General features: G+C 34.8%; 1 protein-coding gene across 4 annotated transcripts in view; it reads left to right on the forward strand.

Moving 5' to 3' along the window:
• PPP1R12A (protein phosphatase 1 regulatory subunit 12A) overlaps positions 1-21,832 on the forward strand; it is a 142,325-nt gene that overhangs the window by 25,946 nt on the left and 94,547 nt on the right. For all 4 annotated transcript variants that reach the window (XM_025881435.2, XM_025881436.2, XM_025881437.2 and 1 more), the window contains exon 2: positions 19,201-19,331. In XM_025881435.2, the coding sequence (XP_025737220.1) occupies positions 19,201-19,331 (131 nt within the window). The remainder of the gene's footprint in view (positions 1-19,200; positions 19,332-21,832) is intronic.

A 21,832-nucleotide genomic window follows, 5' to 3' on the forward strand; every position in this document is an offset into this window, starting at 1 on the left:
TTATGCATTGGTTAAAACACAGCAAGTGTACATTTAAGATCCCTGCATTTCATAGTATGTAAATTTTGTATCAGAAGAAAACTAAACAATTATTGAACTCTACTTAATGATACACATGCCTAACTATTTAGGAGGTAATTTAGTAATTATCTATACTAATTTCTACGGTTTACTTTTTGGTACATTTCAAAGTAGCTGGATTAATAGATGAATAAAGGTAAATAGTTACGTGCCAAAGCAGGTAGTAACATGTTAATAGTAGAATTTAGATGGTGAGTGCATAGGTATTCACTGTAAAATTCTTGGGGCGCCTGGGTGGCTCTGGGTGACTCAGTTGGTTAAGCGACTGCCTTCGGCTCAGGTCATGATCCTGGAGTCCCGGGATCAAGTCCCACATTGGGCTCCCTGCTCAGCAGGGAGTCTGCTTCTCCCTCTGACCCTCTTCCCTCTCATGCTCTCTGTCTGTCATTCTCTCTCTCTCTCAAATAAATAAATCTTTAAAAAAAAATTCTTTCAACTTTGCTCTGTGTTTGAACATTTTCATAATAAAATGTGGAGGAAAAGAGGGAGAGTGTTTTATGTGGAAGGTAGTATGAAGAAATATTTTTAGGTTTTATGTAGCTTTTAGGATCTAGAGGAATAGAAAGGATGTGGGGGTCTTCTAGGCAGAGGTGTAGGGAAAGCATGATAGAAGAAAGATGTAGCATTAGAAGAAATACCAGGATAAGAATTGGACTAGTAAGTAGTTCACTTTGGCTGAAGCATAGGGTAAAATATTGAAAAAACATGAACATAGAAAAGTGAGAAGTGTGAGAAGTCATTAGGAATTTTGTTTAGGAATGGTAAGACATTTCTTCCTCCAAACCAAAGGAAAGAAAGAGGGGTGTGAAGATGTAGGAACTTCTAATGTGAAAGGAGTACTATCTTTAGAAAATTGCCGTTGACCATTTCAGTTTCCTTGGTAGTATAAGTGCGTCATGGAGCAGTAGGATTTAATATCAATGGGATCTTAAGGAGACTGGAGAAGATTTAGAGTGGTAAATACAACCAACATGACAGGAATTCAGGCAAAAGACTGATCTGTTAGTGAAACATTACAATGAGGGGTTAGGGTGACGTTGTAGTGGACCATATCAACATGGCTTCATGATTTTTATAGCATTGCTCCAACAGTGTCTGCGTTAGAGCACAGAAAGCACAGGGATGGTATTGTTCAGCCCTGGAGATTGACGAGAGTTATAAGGAATTCCTGGGTGGTGAATGGATAGTTGAAATAGAGAATAGGCAAGTAAAGCCTGTGAAGGTGGACTGGAAAGAATTAGAATGGGTCAAGAATCAGGAATTCACAGTGAGGACCAAAAAAAAAAAAAGAGAGATTCAGTCAAAAGAGGGAGAAAGTGATGGAGGGTGGGGTAGTGTACTCTTCCTGGGAATTTCATCATTCTGAGATCTTAGAGGTGACATTTGGAAGTGGTGGCATCATTCTCCACCTCATCCTATCAGCCAGAAATTTAGAAGGCATTCTTAAAACTCTTCTTAATCTCTATCTCAACAAGAATGTTTCAGTTCTTGAGTTTTCATTGTGAAGATAATCTAAACTGTATGAACATGAGTAACTAGATAGATGTGTAGACAAACAACTATCTTGCAGTTGAATACTGCTTCATTTTAGTTGCATACATTTTATTTCTTTTGGATTTGGTGCCAAATACAACAGATTTAACAGTCGTAGACAAATGAGGAAAGATCTGGATGGATTTAATGAAAATGTCATGTTTGTAATGGGTGGAGGTCAATTTCCAACCAAATGACATCACAGCATTCTTTATAAACTAAAGAAAAAAGTGGTGAGAAAATACAAATTTGTTTTGGCTTATGTATGTACCACAGCATGTATAAAGGCCTAGGTTTATGTCTATAGCTGTTTAAATAGCATAATAAAAATAATTTCAATTTTAGGGAAGTCCGTGGGAATTTTTTTCCTTTTAGTGGGATTCCCTTATGTTACTCATTTTTGACAAATACTGTTGTGCATAGTAAATTTAGTCTCCTTAGCCTGGTGTATGAGGCTAGCTATAGTCTCCCCCTCTCATTTCTAGTTAGTGCTCCCTAATCACCTATCATCCCTTATACTCTGTGATCCTTTAACAGTACCAAATGTTCTCTATCCAGTAGGCTCCTTCCCCCTTTTAGGAAAATTGTTTTGGCCTTCCCCATTTCTTTACCCTTAAAAACATAGATTAGGTTTCTCCTAGAAGCCCTGACTCCTCTAGGCTATTCCTGTTTTTTGAGATCCTAGAAAATACGACACTTGCCGTATTAAATAAAGATCATCTGGGCACCTGGGTGGCTCAGTCATTTAGCATCTGCCTTCGGCTCAGGTCATGATCCCAGGGTCCTGGGATGGAGCCCTGCATCGGGCTCCCTGCTCAGTGGGTAGCCTGCTTCTCCCTCTCCCACTCCCCCTGCTTGTGTTCCCTCTCTTGCAGTCTCTCTCTCTGTCAAATAAATAAATAAAATCTTTAAAAACAACAACAAAAAAGATCATCTTATTTTCTGTTTGGATCCCTTAAAATCATCTATTTCATAACCATCTATATTAAATGATCTTCCTTTGTATGCCAAAGGATAAACATCTATATTAAATGATCTTCCTTTGTATGCCAAAGGATAAACATCATTGTACCTAATGATGTTCAGTAGTTTTGGAAAAGATCTGAATAGTGTAGCAGTGCTGGTGAGGGGTATTAAAGTCCACAAACTGGTTTTGGTCTTCTGAAAGATGTTTTCTGGGAGAGGAAGTTTATTATCGTGACAAAATAGAGCTTTGGGGTTTAACTACATGTCTTATTTATGTAATCTATTCTCTTATTAACATGAAATAGCTGTATCAGAAAATACTTCCGTATGTATCAGCCATGAGTGTTCCACTGAGGTTTGCATATTGCTAAGTTCTATAAAATGAACTACTTCTACTTTTCCTTTCTTTTTGTTCTTGAATTCTTGAAAATTAAATTGCAAAGTAAGTCATCGTACATTTTATTCTAAAGACATGAGCATGCAAAGTTGTAAATAAAAGATAAATAAGAGAAAAGTGAACTGTTATCTCAGGGTCTTTGATCATTTTCTTGGGGTCACCACTATTTTTTCCAGGAGCTCTGAAATGATCAGCACTAGTTGTGTCACCTGATTGTTCTTTTTAATCACATCCATGCAAAGAAAACATTGCCAGTAACATTTATCAGTTTTAGTTTTTTACAGCAGTTGTCAGTTTTGATGTCACTTGGTCAGCCCTTCTACATTTTATAGGTAGGTCATAGTTTCTTCAGTACATTTTTTTCATATTGGGAACTTTGTGACATAAAAAAACTGGAAAATAAGCATTACTCATAAAACTGAAACAGACGTTGCAGAATCTACACACTTAAGCATGAGTATTTTTATTTTACTAAGGAGAAGTCCTCACACAGTTTCTATGTGCTCTTATTTAGGCTCAATTTTTTTTTAGTGTTTGGCAAATTAAGAGCTACAAATTAAAATGAAGATAGGAAATTATTAGATAATTTTAAGAGGTGATAGATAAAAGCAAGATAGAAGGCAGATACCTATTAAAAGCAAAAATGATCCCCATAAAGCATTTTAAATATCATTATAGCTGCATAAACTATTGGCTACAAGGACGTTGTTGTGTAACATCAGATTTTAACAGTTGATATCATAATGGGTTGATAGAGAAAAATAAAATTACATTTTTTGTACTTATTTAAAATGATAAAGGAATGTGTAACAGACTATAGGAAGATATCCATCAGAAGTATTTTTTAAGGAAATTTCCATGATTTATATATACTCTTTTTTTTATGTTTTAACTGTGAATTTGATCATAATGTTTTACAGGAACACTTTTAGGATTATCTGCAAGAATATAAGTGAAACTAGAAAAATAAAGTAAGAACCCTCTCATGGTAGCTTAGTACCTGTTTCATGTATTTTAGGGTTATTAGATTTGACTGTTGCCTAGGCATTTCCATCCATGGGAATCCCAAAGCCTTATATGGTCAAGACTGAGCTTTTAGACTTTCAGTGAAATGCAAGGCACCACTCCAAAAAAGAAAGGGGGAAAAAAAAAAAAACAACTAGCTGGCTTTCACTTTGTCTTCAGTACTGTCTTTTGGCTGCTTTTATTACCACAGTAGCTAAATTACTAAGAACCTTATGTGCATTGGGAGTCTGTCTTACTAGTGGAAGGAATTCCTTTTGTGGCAGTAGTTTTATGGTAGAATGCTAATGTTATTTTAACAAAACATTGCATGCTATTGGTTATATAATTTTGGGGTTTATTTCTTTGTGTGTGTGTGTGTGTGTGTTTTAAGGAAACTTAAAAGCAGTTTTGGTTTATTTTATCTCACTACAGAGGAGGGGAGGGGATCATATATGCATGTGGTGCAACTGGGAAGTGTAGGTTTCATTAATGACAGGTATTAGGGAAGTGAAAATGAAGTTATTTGCTTGGAGTCTTCCTTGGAACTCCTGCTATCTGATTAGGGGACATGGGTAAAAAGGTGTGAACCTTCAAGGTCAGCAGTGATGGCCAATGAAAGGGCTGCTAAAATAGTACCTTATTTCTACACTGGTATGATCTTATTTAGTTCTAATCATCTTTTTTTGCTTTGAAGAAAGTGATGTTTCTGAATGATCATATCATGATCATTCAAACTTTAATACTTTATAGATACCAGAACTCTTAGTATCAGTTACACATTTTTCATGTATGAAAGGGGAAGGTATTGGGGCACCTGAGTGGCTCCATCGTTAAGCGTCTGCCTTCGGCTCAGGTCATGATCCTAGGGTCCTGGGATCCAGCCTCGCATCGGGCTCCCTGCTCAGTGGGGAACCTGCTTCTCCCTCTCACACTCCCCCGGCTTGTGTTCCCTCTCTCGCTGTCTTTCTCTCTGTCAAATAAATAAATGAAATCTTTGAAAAGGGAAGGTATTATTCCCCCTCACATAAGAAGATTTCAAAATGTTTTGCAACCGCTGTTCGTGTAGTATTAATTTCTCTGGTACAGTCAACTATAGGTAACAAAGAATCAGCAACCTATTTCTGAGTCCTACCAGTGAAGCTAAATCATACTTGTTGTAGGTTCCTCCGTTTCACATTTGATTACTGTCTGATGTATTCTAGATACTGTGTTATGAATACTTAATGGGATCCTTGGTTTTGAGAGCTCATAGTATAGTGGAGACTTGAGAGGAAAGTGAATATAGAGATAGTACATATGGGAAAGTAACTGTAACAGTATTTTCAGTATGTTAAGACAGGTTTATATGCTACAGAAAATGGGAGAGAGTGATTTAACTCTAGTTACATTAACATAAGCTGGGGAAAGCATAAAAAATAAGGCTTAAGATGGTTAAAAGGAGACTAAATTGAGGAGCAATCTATAGGATCCAGCAGTACCTCAGCCATTACTCTAGGGGTACCATTTATCTTCCAGAGAAGTTATAAAGTCCCAAATTGCCTTAGTTAAGTCTTATGATCAAAAAGAAATGAAATTTCATCATCAGGTTACTTTTTCTTGGCGCCTGGGCTCAACCCCCTCCTGTCAACCATCTTTTTTTGTGGTGGCACCTAAGAATATGTTTCTTTAGGATGGTTAGTATTGGGTTTTATCCAAAGACTCTTTAGTGTCATGTTTGCCTCAGTAAAGTTTTGTAGCCTCTGGTCTTTCTGTCAGAAATACCCATGTGTCAGAGTCTTTCAGATAACTGGAGAATCATCCCCAAAGATGAAAATCTCATTTGTAACGTATTGAGTCAGCCATGTTAATCATTGAATGTCTAATATAGATAAATAATAAAAAGATATTTCAGAAGTTTCTTGGTTCCATGTAGTTATTGGTGCATAAAATCTGCATACAAAGTTTTCGTCCTAAAGATGCAAAATAATATAAAATTATGAAAATACTAATTCACTATTGATTAATTATATCTGAGGGGCTCTTGGAATTTACAGAGCAGTGGTACACTCATTTATTATATTTCAGATGGATTGTATGGACAGTAGCCCCACACTGAATGCCACAGCTTGGACATAAAAATAGATTTTGGTGATAAAAATGGATTTTGTTGGGAAAAGGGACTTGTTGACAAGTCCTAGTAAAGAAAGGTTTAATCTAGTATTTCCTAAATTTTTAGAAGTTTTTAAGAACATTTTTGTCAGAAACCATTTATTAACTTTTTTAGTTTAGTAGTTTCATGGAAACAATTTGGGAAATACAACAGTAAATTTTTGTGATACAGTGCTTTCAGAAGGGCTCCATACCGACAGTTGTTTCAGGAGGCAAATTGAAAATTTAGGTATTCTTATTTCTGCCTTGTTATTTTCTCTTGACTAGATAGATATCTGCATTTGAAGGAATATAAAAACTTTATTTTTTGTAAATGTAAAAGTACCAGCATCTTTTTATAACATTTTAGGGGAAATTATTTAATGAATATATTATACAGTAGAAAATCATACATTTCCTTTTCCCTCAATGCAAAGTAATATATAAAAGCTGATTATTTTTCTTTCTGCTATTCATATGCCCTCTCAAAAGTAAATGTTGAAGGAATATTAGGGGTTTTCAAATTTATTTATTAAGATAGTTCTACTTAGTTAGAAGGTTATTCTTTTGTACCTTTTGACTCATCAAACTTGTACTCACTGGCACATTACCAGGAGATTGTTACTTACTTATTCTGAAGTTATAATTTCAGATTGTTCTGGCATATTCAAGAAATGGAGGTGGTCCAGTTTGATTAAAGCTTTGACTTTGTGGAAATGGAGAGATAGGTCTAGATAATTTAGATAACTCTTTAGGACCACTTGATAGCATTTAAAAGGAGTTGAAATATAGGAGAAATGACAAATTAGAGATTAAGTAGAGAAGGGAGCATGATGTTTGGATACACACAGGCTAAAGCAGTGAAAATTGATATAAATGCCTCTTACTTTCATCCCATATCTGGTAATGTAGCCACTGTTTATTGCTGCATAACAAATTACCTCAACTTAAAATAATAAACATTTATTATCTCATATTTTCTATGATTCAGGAATTTGAATGGGGCTTATCTAGGTGCTTCTGTCTCAAGATACCACATGAGATTGCCCTCAAGCTGTTGGCTGGGATTGCGGTCTTATCTGAAGGTTTAACTGGGCTGGGGGGTGGGTAAGTAGAGATCTACTTTAAAGCTAACTCACATGGTTATTGACAGGCTTTGCTTGCTTGCCACATGGGCTTCTTAGCAGGACTGCCTCTTGACATGGCATTTGTACGCTCCCAGGTTGTGAGTGATCCAAGAGAGGACGAGAGAGTACATACATGACATCCCATCACTTCTACCATGTTCAGTTTGTTGGAAGCAAGTCCAGCCTACATTCAAGAGGAGGAATTTACACAAGGTTGTGACTACCATGAGGCAGAGATCTTTGCTATCTTAGAGCCTACCTACCATAACAACAAACTAAAAGAAAATAATTTTTGTGGCATTTTATATCCCTCAATTTATATTAGTAAATATTTAACAATTGCTTCCTATTAGTACTGTGCTTAACTACTTTGCTTACTAGTAACTTTTTATTCTCTCTTACTTTTCAGTAAAGTACTTGAAAATCAATTACATCTTTGCTCATTTGTTTGTGTTTATCCCCCTCTGCTCTCCATTTGAATGTTTGGTGACCCTCTTATTTTGTGACTTGGAAATATTAACTCCTGCTTTGTTAACTCTGTCAGTGGTCCCAGAAATATAGAATAGCTTAGTAGTCTAAAATGGAAAATAATATTTGATTAAAATAACCAAATAGATTTTTTTCATTTTCTCTCCTAGGACTCAGAATTATATATTGTTAACGTCATCTTTGATGTTTTTTGCCAAAGCATATCCGAATATGGCAGAACAAGTATCAGGTTCTCAGCCTGTCAGATAATATTTTTGCTCTTTGCTTTCTGAAAGGGATGCAGGGATATAGTTTCAAGACCTAGCCTATTTCTTTCCCCCACTCCCATCTGTGACATGGGCATGACAAAAAAATCTGTTTCTCTTCCCAAACCTCTCCCCTTTTCTTCAATCTGAATTCATTTATCTACATAGTTTTTAAAATTTCAACATTTTTGAGGTTTCATAAAAGGTATATACTAAAAATCCATGGATACTAAAATACAGAGGAGAATTTGAGATTTAGAAAGGTTATGTCATTTTGAGATTTTTATCTATGCATTTGTTTATTTCTGATTAGACTGAGTTGCAGGCAGGATTTGGCTCTTTAATTTTGAGCCAGGCACTGTGCTGTATGCTAAAAAAAAAGAAAAAAGAAAAAATAGTAATAATTGCCCAATGGATGTTAATTATCCATAACTAACCATCATTTAGGGAACATTATTTTAGGATCTCTCTTTGCAGACCATTTGACATACTTTTATTAAAAAGGACATGTATTACATATAATTAAAAAGTGTTAAATTTAGTTTTGCTTTAATTTGCCAAAGAAAACAACTGAAGACCAAAGTAATGGTTGAATTTTAGATTAAATTTTCTTTACAACTAGAGGGAGTATCTCCTTAAATGTTCCTTTAAGATTAAGAAAATAGTCTATGAATACGGTGACATAAGATTTTTTTTTAAAGACCACATTCCAATTTTAGAAAGATTTGACTATTCTGTAAGAAAGATTAGCATATCAGTACTCATCCATTTTTGTCTTCTCTCCCCTCATTTCATTTTTTAGCTGTGTTAATATTTCTACTCTGTTAGAATTTATAATATTTAGATTCTTTTTGATTTACTTATGAGTCCTTTGATCATCCTGTCTTGATTTCTGGAATATATTTTGTTTATTTAATTGGTTGGATTTTGTTAAATATGGTTTATCATCTTACCTTTGATTTCATGTTTTATTTAGTGTGTTATTAAGGAGCACCAAAATGTGGGGCATTTAGCTTGTCAAGTTGTGTTTTCTCCCATACAGCCTTCTCTTTCTGGATTTTTGCCTACTAACACATTTTTTTCTTTCCTTTTATTTTGTCTCCCCTTTCTTAAATACTGCTGGTCCTCCAGTTTTGACATAGGCTTTTCTGATCCCATTGTATAAATGGCACTTGTGCATTGTTTATCTCTCTAGCTGGAGTTACCCTGGATATCAGAGGTTTTCAATCTAGTCTGGTTTTACAAATTAGATGGGGAATTTCTTTAAAGTGGAAATTCCGAATTTCTCCTCTTTCTCCCAAATTCAGGTTAAGTACTCTAGTTACGTGTATAGCGTTTATTATACCTCTTTCTGCTATTGTTTGTTTAGTTTTCTGTCTTGCCTGCTGGACTCTAAGCTCTATGAGTACAGAAATCTGGTCTATATACTTCACCAGTATATTTCTAGCAACTAGCATAGTGGCTGAACTGGACACTCAGTAAATACTTTGAGTTAATGAGGAATCTCCTGCTCTTTATCGGCCACATAATTTGCTGGACACTGAAGAAACTCGTCAAGAAAAATAACAAGTATGTGAAATTTTTTGTTTTGTTTTGGAAAGCCATAAGAATTTTATGTCCTCACTATAGAGACATTTTTAGAAAATAACTCAATGACTTTGACTTCTGTTAATTAACATTTTGGCACATATTCTTCCAGACCCTTAATTAGGTGTATCTATGGCAAGAATGGTATCATGTTATACATATTTTTGTAAGCTACTCTTTTAATTTAATAGAAATATTAAGTAGAAGCTTTTATTTCCTCTCCTGAAACTAAATTATTTTCTTCTTAGTATATACATTGATTAAACCCCTCCAGGTCAGTGTGTGACCACTTCTGATGAAAGACTACAAGGAAAACAGCAACCTTTAACTACTTTCCTATCTAGTGCTCAGACAATGAAACCTGGCCAAAGATTTATTTACTCCAAAAGGTTTTCTTTAACTCATCTCTACTCCCATACTTTTTCTTGATTTATGCTATATTTTTAAAATTGCTTATTATTTTTCTGTTTTGTCTGCTTATTTTCCTAATTATAGATTATAAGGATTCTGTTTTAGCTCATTAACAAAAATTTATTGGGTGGCTCTGTTAGGTATTGGGTATGTAAGGCATTTCCTATTCTTAAAGAACTGTCATCTAGTTAGGAGAAAAGACTGGAACACATAAAACAATAAGAAAGGCAGCAAGTCTCGCACAGTACTTAGCACAGTTTTATGTACACATACACACTAGGTAATAAATGCCTACTTATTAAGGAGAAGTTAACATTTTGTTTTGATTCATTTTATATGTATTTATTATATAGTTCCTGTGTGCCAGTCACTGTGCATAAAGGAAACAATATATTCTTTAGTGTTCTTCCTTGTATTCACCAGAATGCATTATATATAGTAGGCAGTCAATAAAAATTATTAACGAGAGAGTGATCCTGAAATTCAATTCTTTTTAGATTCCTAAGGATTTTAAACTCTAGAAGAAATGCTCTTCCCTTACTAAGTTCCCAAATAAAAGTGTTGGCCTCTAAAGGTGTACTTACTTACTACTTCATAGATCTTTATCAATAAAGGAAATAACAGTGTATAAGAGGATAAGGCTATATTTCAATATTTGAATATTTATAGTTTCCAGTTTTTAGTGTTGTCTTTCAGATACGTAGTACTTGTTGGATGAGGCATGAATGTTCAAGCAATACTTAGATTATTTTTCCTCTAGAAACGTTTTTTGGTCTCAAAAAAACATTTTTTCAGATGTTTTATATAGTCTTTTTGCCATGTCTAGTTCATTGAATCCACAAATATATATTGGATCTTCTCTTTGTCAGATATGTGTCTCCTTTATTCTCTCTAGGATACCATATGTACATAAGCCTGAACTTTTCTTAATCCAAATGAAGAATTTCCCATGTTCCAGCATTGCGTATAATGTGTTTTAAATGTATTGTCCCAATCATTTTTTCATTTGAATATATGATTTATTATGAAGACAAGTTTTTATTTTTACATCTAGATTTCCTACCTGCTTATATGATAAGAGTAGAAAGGCAAAAATATTTTAAAGTTAATGCAGTACTGGGGGAGCATGGGTGGCTCATTCAGTTGAGTGCCTTCGGCTCAGGTCATGATCCCAGGGTCCTGGGATTGAGCCCCACATTGGACTCCTTGCTCGACGGGAAGCCTGCTTCTCCCTCTCCCTCTGCCTACAGCTCACCCTGCTTATGTTCTCTCTCCCTCTCTGTTAAATAAATAAATAAAATCTTTAAAAAAAATAAAGTTAATGCAGTGCTGAACTTGTTACTTGATTTCATAACTAATATACTAGATGACTCCTAAGATTATACATGCTCATTATTTGCCCATCTTAATGCAAGACCAGGGTATTTATTTTTTTATTATTCAGTATGAGAGTACTGCTTAGAGTTCTTCATTCTTTTTCTTGTATAAACCTCCTTTGATAGTTCAAATCCAGTTTTCTTTAAAATAGACAAATACTTGCTTGGGTATCTTTAGTTCAGTTCCTCTTTAAGCATACTCACTGACATGTGTGTCAATCTGAGTGCTTAGAGCATGGACTACTTTCTAGTATATCTACAAATTTCTGTTACCAGAAGTTGAGCAGAACCAAGTTTTTTTCATTAGTAAGAGTCCTAAAGAATTGTTTCCAGGAAGTGAAAATTGATTTAGATAACTTCCGTATTCAAATTGATTTGTCTGTTAATTGTGTTACTAATGATTAGGCACAGATTGTAAACATTTCAACTAATTGGTTATGATTTCATTTAAACTTAAGTTCTCTAGTGACATTTATACAACTAAATCTTTTTTTCTTTCCTGAGTCATATATAATTTGTATGCATGAACTTATATAAAACTTTTATATATAAAAGTTTGAAGGAAGTTTGAAATCCTGAAGATTTCCTTAGTGCATCTTTTAAAATTTAATCCTCCTCCCACCCAATAATTGTGGGTGGGACTTTTACCAAAAATGGTACTAAAAGTCTCCAGCATATAACCTTGTTTTATAATTTATAGAGGGACGAGAAAATAAGTTTTAGTTAAGAATATAAAAAAAGAAAATTTTAAATGGAGGTGATTTAGCATGGTGATTATGTAGTAATACAAACATAAAAGCACTTAATATTTGGCAGATACTACTCTAAGTGCTTTCGATATTAATTCATATATTTCGCATAGTAAACTTTTGATAGTACCCACCTATTATTACCCTCATTTTCCAGAGGAAACTGTGGCACACAGGATGTTAAGTAATTTATCCAACAACACCTGGCCATTAAGTGGCAGAACTGGATTAATCTCAGACAGTGTGGCTCTAGCGTATGTGCTTTAAACAAAACCAGTTTCATGAAAAGGAATATTACAGTGTTAGAATTTATTTCAAATGCTACTAATTTTGTAATTGTGATTTTACTCAGTTGAATTATGTAGTTGCTTAACACATTTGTTTTTGTTTCTCTAGGAATGAAATTTAATGATTTTTCAAACTATACAGGCCCCACCCAAAAGTTGTCATTAGGCCATTGATTTTGTCTACATTCAGCCAATGTTGTGTAGTCACTTTATTCAATTGTTTGTTGTTAAATTGCAGCTTTTTTCATCAAAAGTGTGGGAAACAAAGCTTGTCCTTGAGCTAACTTGCTGAGAAAAATAACTAGGTCTCCTTTTCAATAAAAACAGATGTTTTATTTACCTGAACTCTTTGTTGAATTAATTTACAGCTCAAGTTGACAAAGCTGACTGCACCAGGAATTAAATGACAAATGTGTCTTCACACAGCCATTTATTATTGGCAGTTGCTCTGTATATGTATTCATGAAACACTTAAGATATACCTACCCCCAAAATCTTATCGAACATAGTTTGAGTCATTGTTTCTTTCCATATATGGCTTAATTAACTGACCATATTTAGTGACATATTTTTTTCAAAGTAATGTTTTTATTATGTTAATCACCATACCTTACATCATTAGTTTATAACACCCAGTGCTCCCTGCAGAACGTGCCCTCTTTAATACCCATCACCAGGCTAACCCATCCTCCCACCCCCTCCCCTCTAGAACCCTCAGTTTGTTTCTCAGAGTCCATAGTCTCTCATGGTTCGTCTCCTCCTCCGATTTCCCCCCCTTCATTTTTCCCTTCCTGTTATCTTCTTTTTTTTTTTTTTTAACATATAATGTATTATTTGTTTCAGAGGTACAGGTTAGCAAGTCACGTGTCTCTTAATGTGCTGCATGTTTTAGCTTTCTCTTAGCAACAATATTTTTATGGGCATGCCTTGCCAGTTTCTTGTGTATGCTTTATAAATGTTTAGGAGAACACTTTGAACAACTTAGACCACAAACTTGAGATTCATATGTAATAGATATTTTGTGACAACATTTTTAGCATTTAATTTATATTAAAACGTTTCAGAAACTACAGCTATAAACAAAGGAACAAGCAGGTTTAGCATTAACTGCTTTAGGTATTTTTATATTGATGTTTTTTAAATTATACTGATTTAAAAACAAATATTTTAAATCAGAATCAGCAACATTTCCTTTATTGGGAATTAGCTATAACTATAGGTTAATTTTTTCGAAGAGTCAGGGGGGATTGCCTTCCTAGACTTCAAAAATTAACCATTCATCTTGAAAATCTTTTCAGTGTCAAAGATTTACTCATAAGATGGCAAATAAACTCTATTCTAGATCCTGCATACTTTATCCTCACTATATGTGACTTTGCATCTTCATACACCAGGAAATGTTTGTCACTTGTTCATCTGTTAAGCTCTAGTGTAGAGCCTCCTCCAGGAAATATTCCCAGGCTCTCATCCACCATTCCTCCTAAGTTCTCCTTTTCTGAGCTCCCACAATAAGTAGTGCACAGCCCTATAACTATATCATATTCCTTTTATTTTTTTTTAAGATTTATTTATTTATTTGAGAGAGTGAGAATGGAGAGAGAGAGAGTACATGAGAGGGGGGAGGACCAGAGGGAGAAGCAGGCTCCCCGCTGAGCAGGGAGCCCGATGTGGGACTCGATCCCGGGACTCCGAGATCATGAACTGAGCCAAAGGCAGTTGCTTAACCAACTGAGCCACCCAGGCGCCCTCATATTCCTTTTAATATAGTCATCTGTTTGTGTATTTATCTTCTGTTCTGGGTGGTAAGCTTCTTGAGAACTTTCTCTGTGACTGAATAAAATACCACAAATGTCTTTGTTTTCCAAATAGAATATACAGATCATAATTTAATCTTAACACTTCTCTTAATATTTTCAGAATCACTCCTCTACATCCTCTCCCCAAGGGATTTCAAGCCCCACGTTAATGCAGATAATTCCCAAATTCATGTTTTCATTTCACATTTATTTTCAAAGCTCTAGATCTGCATATCCAATTGGCTACTGGATACACATGGTTAGATAGGTATACAGACACCTGTAAATTCAGCATATCCAAAGCTATGAAATCATCTTTCTTTCCCCAGCCTGCTTCTTGAACCTGTAGTGTTTATTTTCATGAATGGCTTCTTCCTGTCCCTCACCTTATGTATCCAGTCTTTAAGCCTTGCATATTTTCTCTTAAGTTTTTCAATATAGATCAGTCTGAATAACTGCTAAGGCTCAGTTCAGGCTCTTCTCTTTTCGTATTGCTTCCAGTAATCTTTCTGAAATAATGATCTGATCATGTCACCCCTCTGCTTAAAACCTCTGAAGAGCTCTTTTCAAAGATTATCTTCTTAAAATTATAAAATGTTTAGTCCTACTTTTCTCTACTGTTGAATTGAGCCAGTGTTACTGATGGATTGAAAACCACCAGGCGTATCAAATCCACTCATCTTTGCATTATATTCAGATCTTTTACCTGGAATATACTGAGACGTTTTAGCACATAGCTTTATCCTGTTTTATGACTTAACCAAAACTCTATATACCACTGGATGATTTACTTACTTTATTCCATGCATTTTGTTAATCACAGTGCATTTGCCCAGTGAAGTTATTTCCAGTCATATTGCTAGTTGAATAACTCTTATGTAATCTGTAAAACCTTGCTCAAATGTATACTTTTTTTTTTTTTTAAGTAAACTCTACCCACAGCATGGGGCTAGAACTCATGACCCCAAGGTCAAGAATCACGTGCTCTACCGACTGAGCCAGCCAGGCGCTCCTCAGATGTCTATTTCTTAATGAAACCTATATGGACCATCTTAGTCACAAGAAGTTATCTTTATGTCCCACTGATATTTTAGTAGTTTTCTGGCCACTGCTGTTATGCTCTTATAAGATCATTGTTATTTATCTATGGACAAGCCAGTGTGATCCTTCCCCTTCCCTATATTACTAGGGCCTTGGCTGATACAGTTTTTAGTATATATAATGTGAAGAGTAGCTGAAGGAAATTTGACATAATTAGCCTAAAAAAGTATTTGAGAATTCTTGGAGTGGGGGAGATTCTTAGAATCCTTCTCAGTTAAGAGAGGGATTTTATTTGATTTTGGAGTGTCAGGGACTGGGGGATAGAAATTAAAGGAAGATCTATTTTAGCATGTACAATTTAGAGAAAGATAAGTAAAGTGTCTTATACTGGAGGTAATACATAGAGTAGACTTTCAATAAATGGTAGCCTATTACTTTTTTTTTTTTAATTTGAGGTATAATTTACGGTAAAGCTGTATAAATACAGCTTTGGATTGTGCAATTAATGAATTTTTATATATGAATATGCCTAAGTAAAAATCAGAAAAATAGGAAACATTTCCAGTCTTCTAGAAAACTCCCTCATGCCCCTCCCTTCATTTCCCCACAAATTTAACTATGATTCTGAACTTCAGCGCCAGAGATTAGTTTTGCTTAGAAACCTATAGTATATATCCTTTCTGTCTGCCTTTTTTCACTCATCTATGACTGTGAAGATCATCTGTGTTGTTGAAGGTAGCAGTGGTTTGTTCTTTTTGTTTGCTGTTCTTTTCTCATTAAAGATCCCATTACATGAATAGAATCTCCTCACACACATACACTCCATTCTATTTATTTATTTACTACTACACTTTATTCTATTATACTTTATAGTATAATATTCTGTTATACTATTACACTTTCAAATGGTTTTCTGAAGGGGTTGTATGAATTTTACACTTTCACCAACAGTTTGGTTGTTTCTCCATGTTAAAATAGGTTTACTATTTCTCTTTTTAAGAATCAAGTCTTGGGGCACCAGGCTGGCTTAGTTGGTGGAGCGTGTGACTCTTGATCTCTGGGTTATGAGTTTGAGCCCCACATTGGGTGTAGAGATTACTTAAAAATAATGTCTTTAAAAAAAAATCAAGTCTTAAATTTTCTTATATAAAATGCCTATCATTGTAAACATTTTGGAAATAAAGGAAAATTTAAAGAAAAAAATAAAAATTTTTCTTGGTCTCACAACCAATGATAATGCCTATTAACCTTCAGTATATATTCTGGGGTTTTTTTGTGTACTTTTTAAAAAATTTTTTTTAAAGATTTTATTTGTTGGACAGAGAGAGAGACAGCAAGAGAGGGAACACAAGCAGGAGGAGTGGGAGAGGGAGAAGCAGGCTTCCCGCTGAGTAGGGAGCCTGGGGATCATGACCTGAGCTGAAGGCAGACATTAACGACTGAGCCACCCAGGCGTCCCTTGTGTACATATTTTTTTAGGAGCCACCCAGGTGCCCCTTATATACATATTTTTTTAGTAAAATTGAAATCATATTAGGTAAACAGTTCTTACATCCTTTTTTACAAATTTATTGTGAGCATTTCCCATATCCCTTTAAAAAGAATCATTTCTTGTTTGCTTGACATTATCTTTCATTTTTTTAAAAATGATAATCAGATTCATATTAGATGGATTTATCAAATAGAGTTTTATATTTTTACATCAGTGATAAAAGTCAATACTGTTAATGGAGCCTGTACGAATTAAAGCAGATTGAGTGAAAGGGTAATAGAATTAAATCAATCTTTTAAAAAAAAAAAAGTATTAAATCAGTATCTTTTCTCAAGGAAAATTAATGATTAAGCCTATAAATAGATCTAATATTAATCGATGCCACTGTGAGTCATTAGCAATCTTAAATAACATTTTATAGACTACTTTCTAATGTAATAGTATTTTGACATTTCTTCTTTGTTTGTTATTAGATAACTTAATGGTTCTCAAATCTCTCCAGCCCTTTCTTTAACCACTGCTTCTTGAAAATGGTTCTTTTCCCAAGCAATATATACTTAAAGTCCATATGAATGATACTTATATATTCATTTACCATCTGCCATGTGTAAGATACTGTTCTGACACTATGGGACCTTGCCATCCAGATTGCTTATAACTTGTTCCAAGGAGAAGAATCACAGATACATAAGAATCTTAAACATGTTAGGGAATTTTAGAGATATATAACCCACCAGCTTCTTTCCTCCACTTGAAAAATAAGGACATTAAGCCTCAAAAGATTAAATTACTTGTCCATCACTACAAAATTTGTGGCAGAACCAAAACTAGAGCCTAGAATTAAAAGCTATGATTCCCTGTCAGTATTTTTCCCCTTTGTACTTTGTCCTTAGTGGTTTTTATGACACTAATTTTTTTCCCTAAGAAAATGCTACCAAAAGTGTTTTCTTTTGCTTCTGTGATAGGTAAAGAAAAATTGGTTTCATTCATACAACACTTTGTAAGTGCCTAGAACTTAATGATATCCTGTTGTAGAGACTACAAATAGGTGAGAAATATGTTGATAAACTAGGACTATGTGTGGAAAGCAGTGTTAAGTGTGGAAAAGGGCTTATTCTTTTGGAATCTAAACATCTGTTAGAGTGCCAGCTATCATCTCCCACCTGTCAGCTTATTCAAGCTACTTAATCTCTTTGAATCTTAGCTTTCTCATTTGTTCATCCGTTTATTAAGCCCCTACCACATGCCAAGAACTGTGTAAGATGCTGCAGATACAGCAAAATTCCTGTTCTCATGAGGGTTTATGTGAGGACAGTGTATATAAATCAGTAAAATAGATAAAGTACCAGTCATACTACCTGCATAAAGTAAACAAAAGTCCCTTCTTAGTTACTGTAGGCTGCAGTTCTCAGACATTTTGTCTCAAGACTGCTTTATACTCTAAAAAATTATTGAAAGACCCCAAAGAACTTTTGTTTCTGTGGTGTGTATATATTAGTATTTGATAATAATAGAGGTTAAAACAAGATTTAAGTATTTCAATTCATTTTAAAGCAGCAATACTGTACCCATGTTACATAAATAGCATTTTAAAATTAAAATAATTCATTCATTTGCTCTTAAGACTTGAATTCATCATTGACAACAAATACCGTTTTTTCTTTTGAAATGACAAACTGTTCATTTTTAAGAAAATATATGCCAAAAACCCAAGTTAGACTAAGTATAGTTTCTCATTTAAGTAAAAGTTGTATTCCATGGGAAAAGTGGTTAGTTCAGCTTGCATCTTAGTTGCACAAGTGCTTTTCCTTAGAGCAGTCATTATACTTGGAAGAAGTGTTTTATCCATACTTCCTATCTTGTTCCACAGAATATTAAAAAGATGTGTATTCAAGGGTCAAAATTTAATAAGACTTAGAGGTTTTACTACTTTGTCAAGGACATTCATAAATAAAAATAGCTTTTAAAAAAAAACTATGACTGCATAGTGGAAAATATAGTGACTTAGAATTTTTTTGACCATTGTCTTGATTTGTACTTAGGCACAAGCAAGTTTTGCCACTGGTGCTTTCTGCACCCTCAAGTGCACCTGTCAACACAGTGAAAAGGGGAAATACCATCTTAGTATTATTTTGAGAATAGTTTTGACCTTGTGAATTCCTTGAAAGGATCTCTCCCCCCTCAACAGACCACATTTTGGGAACCACTGCTATAGAGGATATTATTGGTACTTATATAATGTCTTGATTGTTATTATAATATGTACTTATTTTTATCACAGTTTGGCATAGTCTAGTCACATACAGTACTGTTGTATGTGCATCTAAGCAAGGACTCTTAACAATTTAGTTGGTACCATTAGCCTGTTTGACGACAGTACAATCGAGATAGCAGCAGACTAAAAGAGAATATTTATGTTATAAAAGCTGTTAAGTTTATTAGGAGCGTTGATTCAGATTTTTTCTAATTGTGCTTTCTGTTTTGTTTTTAGGCTTGCATTGACGACAATGTTGATATGGTGAAGTTTCTGGTTGAAAATGGAGCAAATATTAATCAACCTGATAATGAAGGCTGGATACCACTACATGCAGCTGCTTCCTGTGGATATCTCGACATTGCAGAGTAAGGCAGTTCTGTGTTTACTTTTGTCCAAATACCCAAACACTATTTTAGATACCTGAGATTTTATAGAAATTGTTGTTACAGATAAATTAGTGACCTCTTATATTACCTTAATTCATGAAAAGTATTCTTCCCAGGAAAAAGAATAAGCAGTTCTTGGGAATCCATATATCAAGTCTCTCTTTGGGAAGGTCATCTTCTATCTCCCCACCCTCTTTGGCTTTTGGTACTTTGTATTAATATGAGTAATTTTACACTTCTCCATTCCTATCTCCTTTTCTTTGAGTACATGTAGAGCATTGTCAAATGATTCAATGTTAATACTTAGCAGTCTAGTCTATCCTTATGTAATTGTGAGTTGTTAGGGGAAATTAACAATAACTCAGATTACTTTGCTATAGGGCGAAAATACGATACCTAGTTCTGTAATTAGTCAAAACATTTATACTTAGTTATTAAGATTGTTTTCTTTTTTTTTTTTTTAAGATTTTATTTATTTATTTGACACACAGAGAGAGGGAGAGAGCACAAGCAGGGGGAGCGGCAGGCAGAGGGAGAAGCAGGCTTCCTGCATGAGCAGGGAGCCCAATATGGGGCTCGATCCCAGGACCCTGGGATCATGGCCTGAGCTGAAGGCAGCGGTTTAACCAACTGAGCCACCCAGGCGCCCCTAAGATTGTTTTCTAAAAATATGTTTTTTAGAAAATTCGATGACCTTTAATGGTAGTTCCCAGGAAAATCTGATTCTTCAAACATTTAACAAGGAAATATAGTTTCCTGACAAAATAATTTTTTCACTAAATTATTTCACTTTTTTGTTACTATGTATCCAATACCATAAACAGGTTTTACTATCTGCTCACATCAGAGCTTATCAATGGTAAATATTGAAAATGGGAGTTCTATTCTGTGAATCTCTCTTAGTAAGCCTTAAATATTGTTATTTCTTTGTGTATTTCATTTCTCCCCCCATGTGTATTGGAACTGTGATACATCATATTTTTTTAAAGATTTTATTTGAGAGAAGAGATTGAAATTATGTGCATGAGCAGGAGTTGGGCAGAGGGAGAGGGAGAAACAGACTCCCCGCTGAGCAGGGAGTTCAGCTTGAGGCTCGATCCCAGGACTCTGAGATCATGACCTGAGCCAAAGGCAGATACTTAACCTACTGAGGCGCCTAGATGCCCCAATACATCATTTTAAAGGGGAGGCAGTGTTTGGTAAAATGAAGAGTACTCTGGTCTAGGAATAGAATGTCTGAGTCACTTGAGTTTTATTACTACCTGTAACACTAATTACATTTCATCTTTTCCTTTTTAGGCCTTGATTTCTTTTTCTTTTCTCTTCTTTTTAAGATTTATTTATTTATTTGAGAGAGAGCACTCATGAGTGTGAGAGCAGGGGGAGGGGCAGCAGGAGAGGGAGAGAGAATCCTCAAGCACACTCCCCACTGAGCACAGAGCCCAACACAGGGCTCGATGCCAGGACCCTAAATCATGACCTGGGCCAAAATCAAGTGTTGGACACTTAACCAAGTGAGCCACCCAAGCACCCCGGGCCTTGATTTCTTTATGTATAATATGAGGTAGTCTTTTGTCATTGCAAAACAGTAGTGGTTGTTCATAATTACAATCATGGTTCTCAACTTCCTTACTCCTTTCTGTTCTTTTCATGCTCAACAGAGGCCTTGAATCTCTTTTTCATAGAAAAAATAGCTAATGTGCATTTATCTTTACCTGCCCTTAAATATTTTGTACTCAGGTTTTGGAGTCAAACGATGTTAATTTTGAATGCTTCCTCAGCCACTCTCAAGGGGTATGACCTTAGGCAAGTTGCTTAACTTGTATATGCTTCTGTTTTCTCCTCTGTAGAAGGGCAGTAGTATTTCTTAGGTTTGTTATGAGGGTTAACTGAGTGATCCATCAAAGTACCTGGCACATAGTAAATACTCAATATATATTAACTTTCAACCATTATCTTGTTTATCTTCTATTGGGAAATGAAAACTCAACCTTTTTCTTCAAATGTTTAATCCTTGTGTTTCCTTTTTTTAATTTATGCTTCTGAGTTTGAAAAGACAGTAATAATTATACTGAATAATTTCTTCCACTTGATTGATAACCCATTGTGTATGTTGGGATGATTTTATTTTTTTTAATAGCTTTTTTTTTTTTTAAGATTTTATTTATTTATTTATTTGAGAGAGAGAGAGAGAGAATGGGAGATAGAGAGCACGAGAGGGAAGAGGGTCAGAGGGAGAAGCAGACTCCTTGCCGAGCAGGGAGCCCGATGCGGGACTCAATCCCGGGACTCCAGGATCATGACCTGAGCCGAAGGCAGTCGCTTAACCAACTGAGCCACCCAGGCGCCCCTGTTGGGATGATTTTAGCTGCAAGTACCAGTATCAAATTTAAAATGACCTAAATGACCTAAAAAGTAAGGGTCCTTGTTTTACAGTATATAATCTAGTTTAGAGGAAGAGCATTCAAGTTTATTAAACT

Source organism: Callorhinus ursinus, unplaced genomic scaffold (genome assembly GCF_003265705.2).
Source record: "Callorhinus ursinus isolate GAN/ISIS: 27379988/994484 unplaced genomic scaffold, GSC_fseal_2.0 scaffold14, whole genome shotgun sequence".
Lineage (NCBI taxonomy): Eukaryota > Metazoa > Chordata > Mammalia > Carnivora > Otariidae > Callorhinus > Callorhinus ursinus.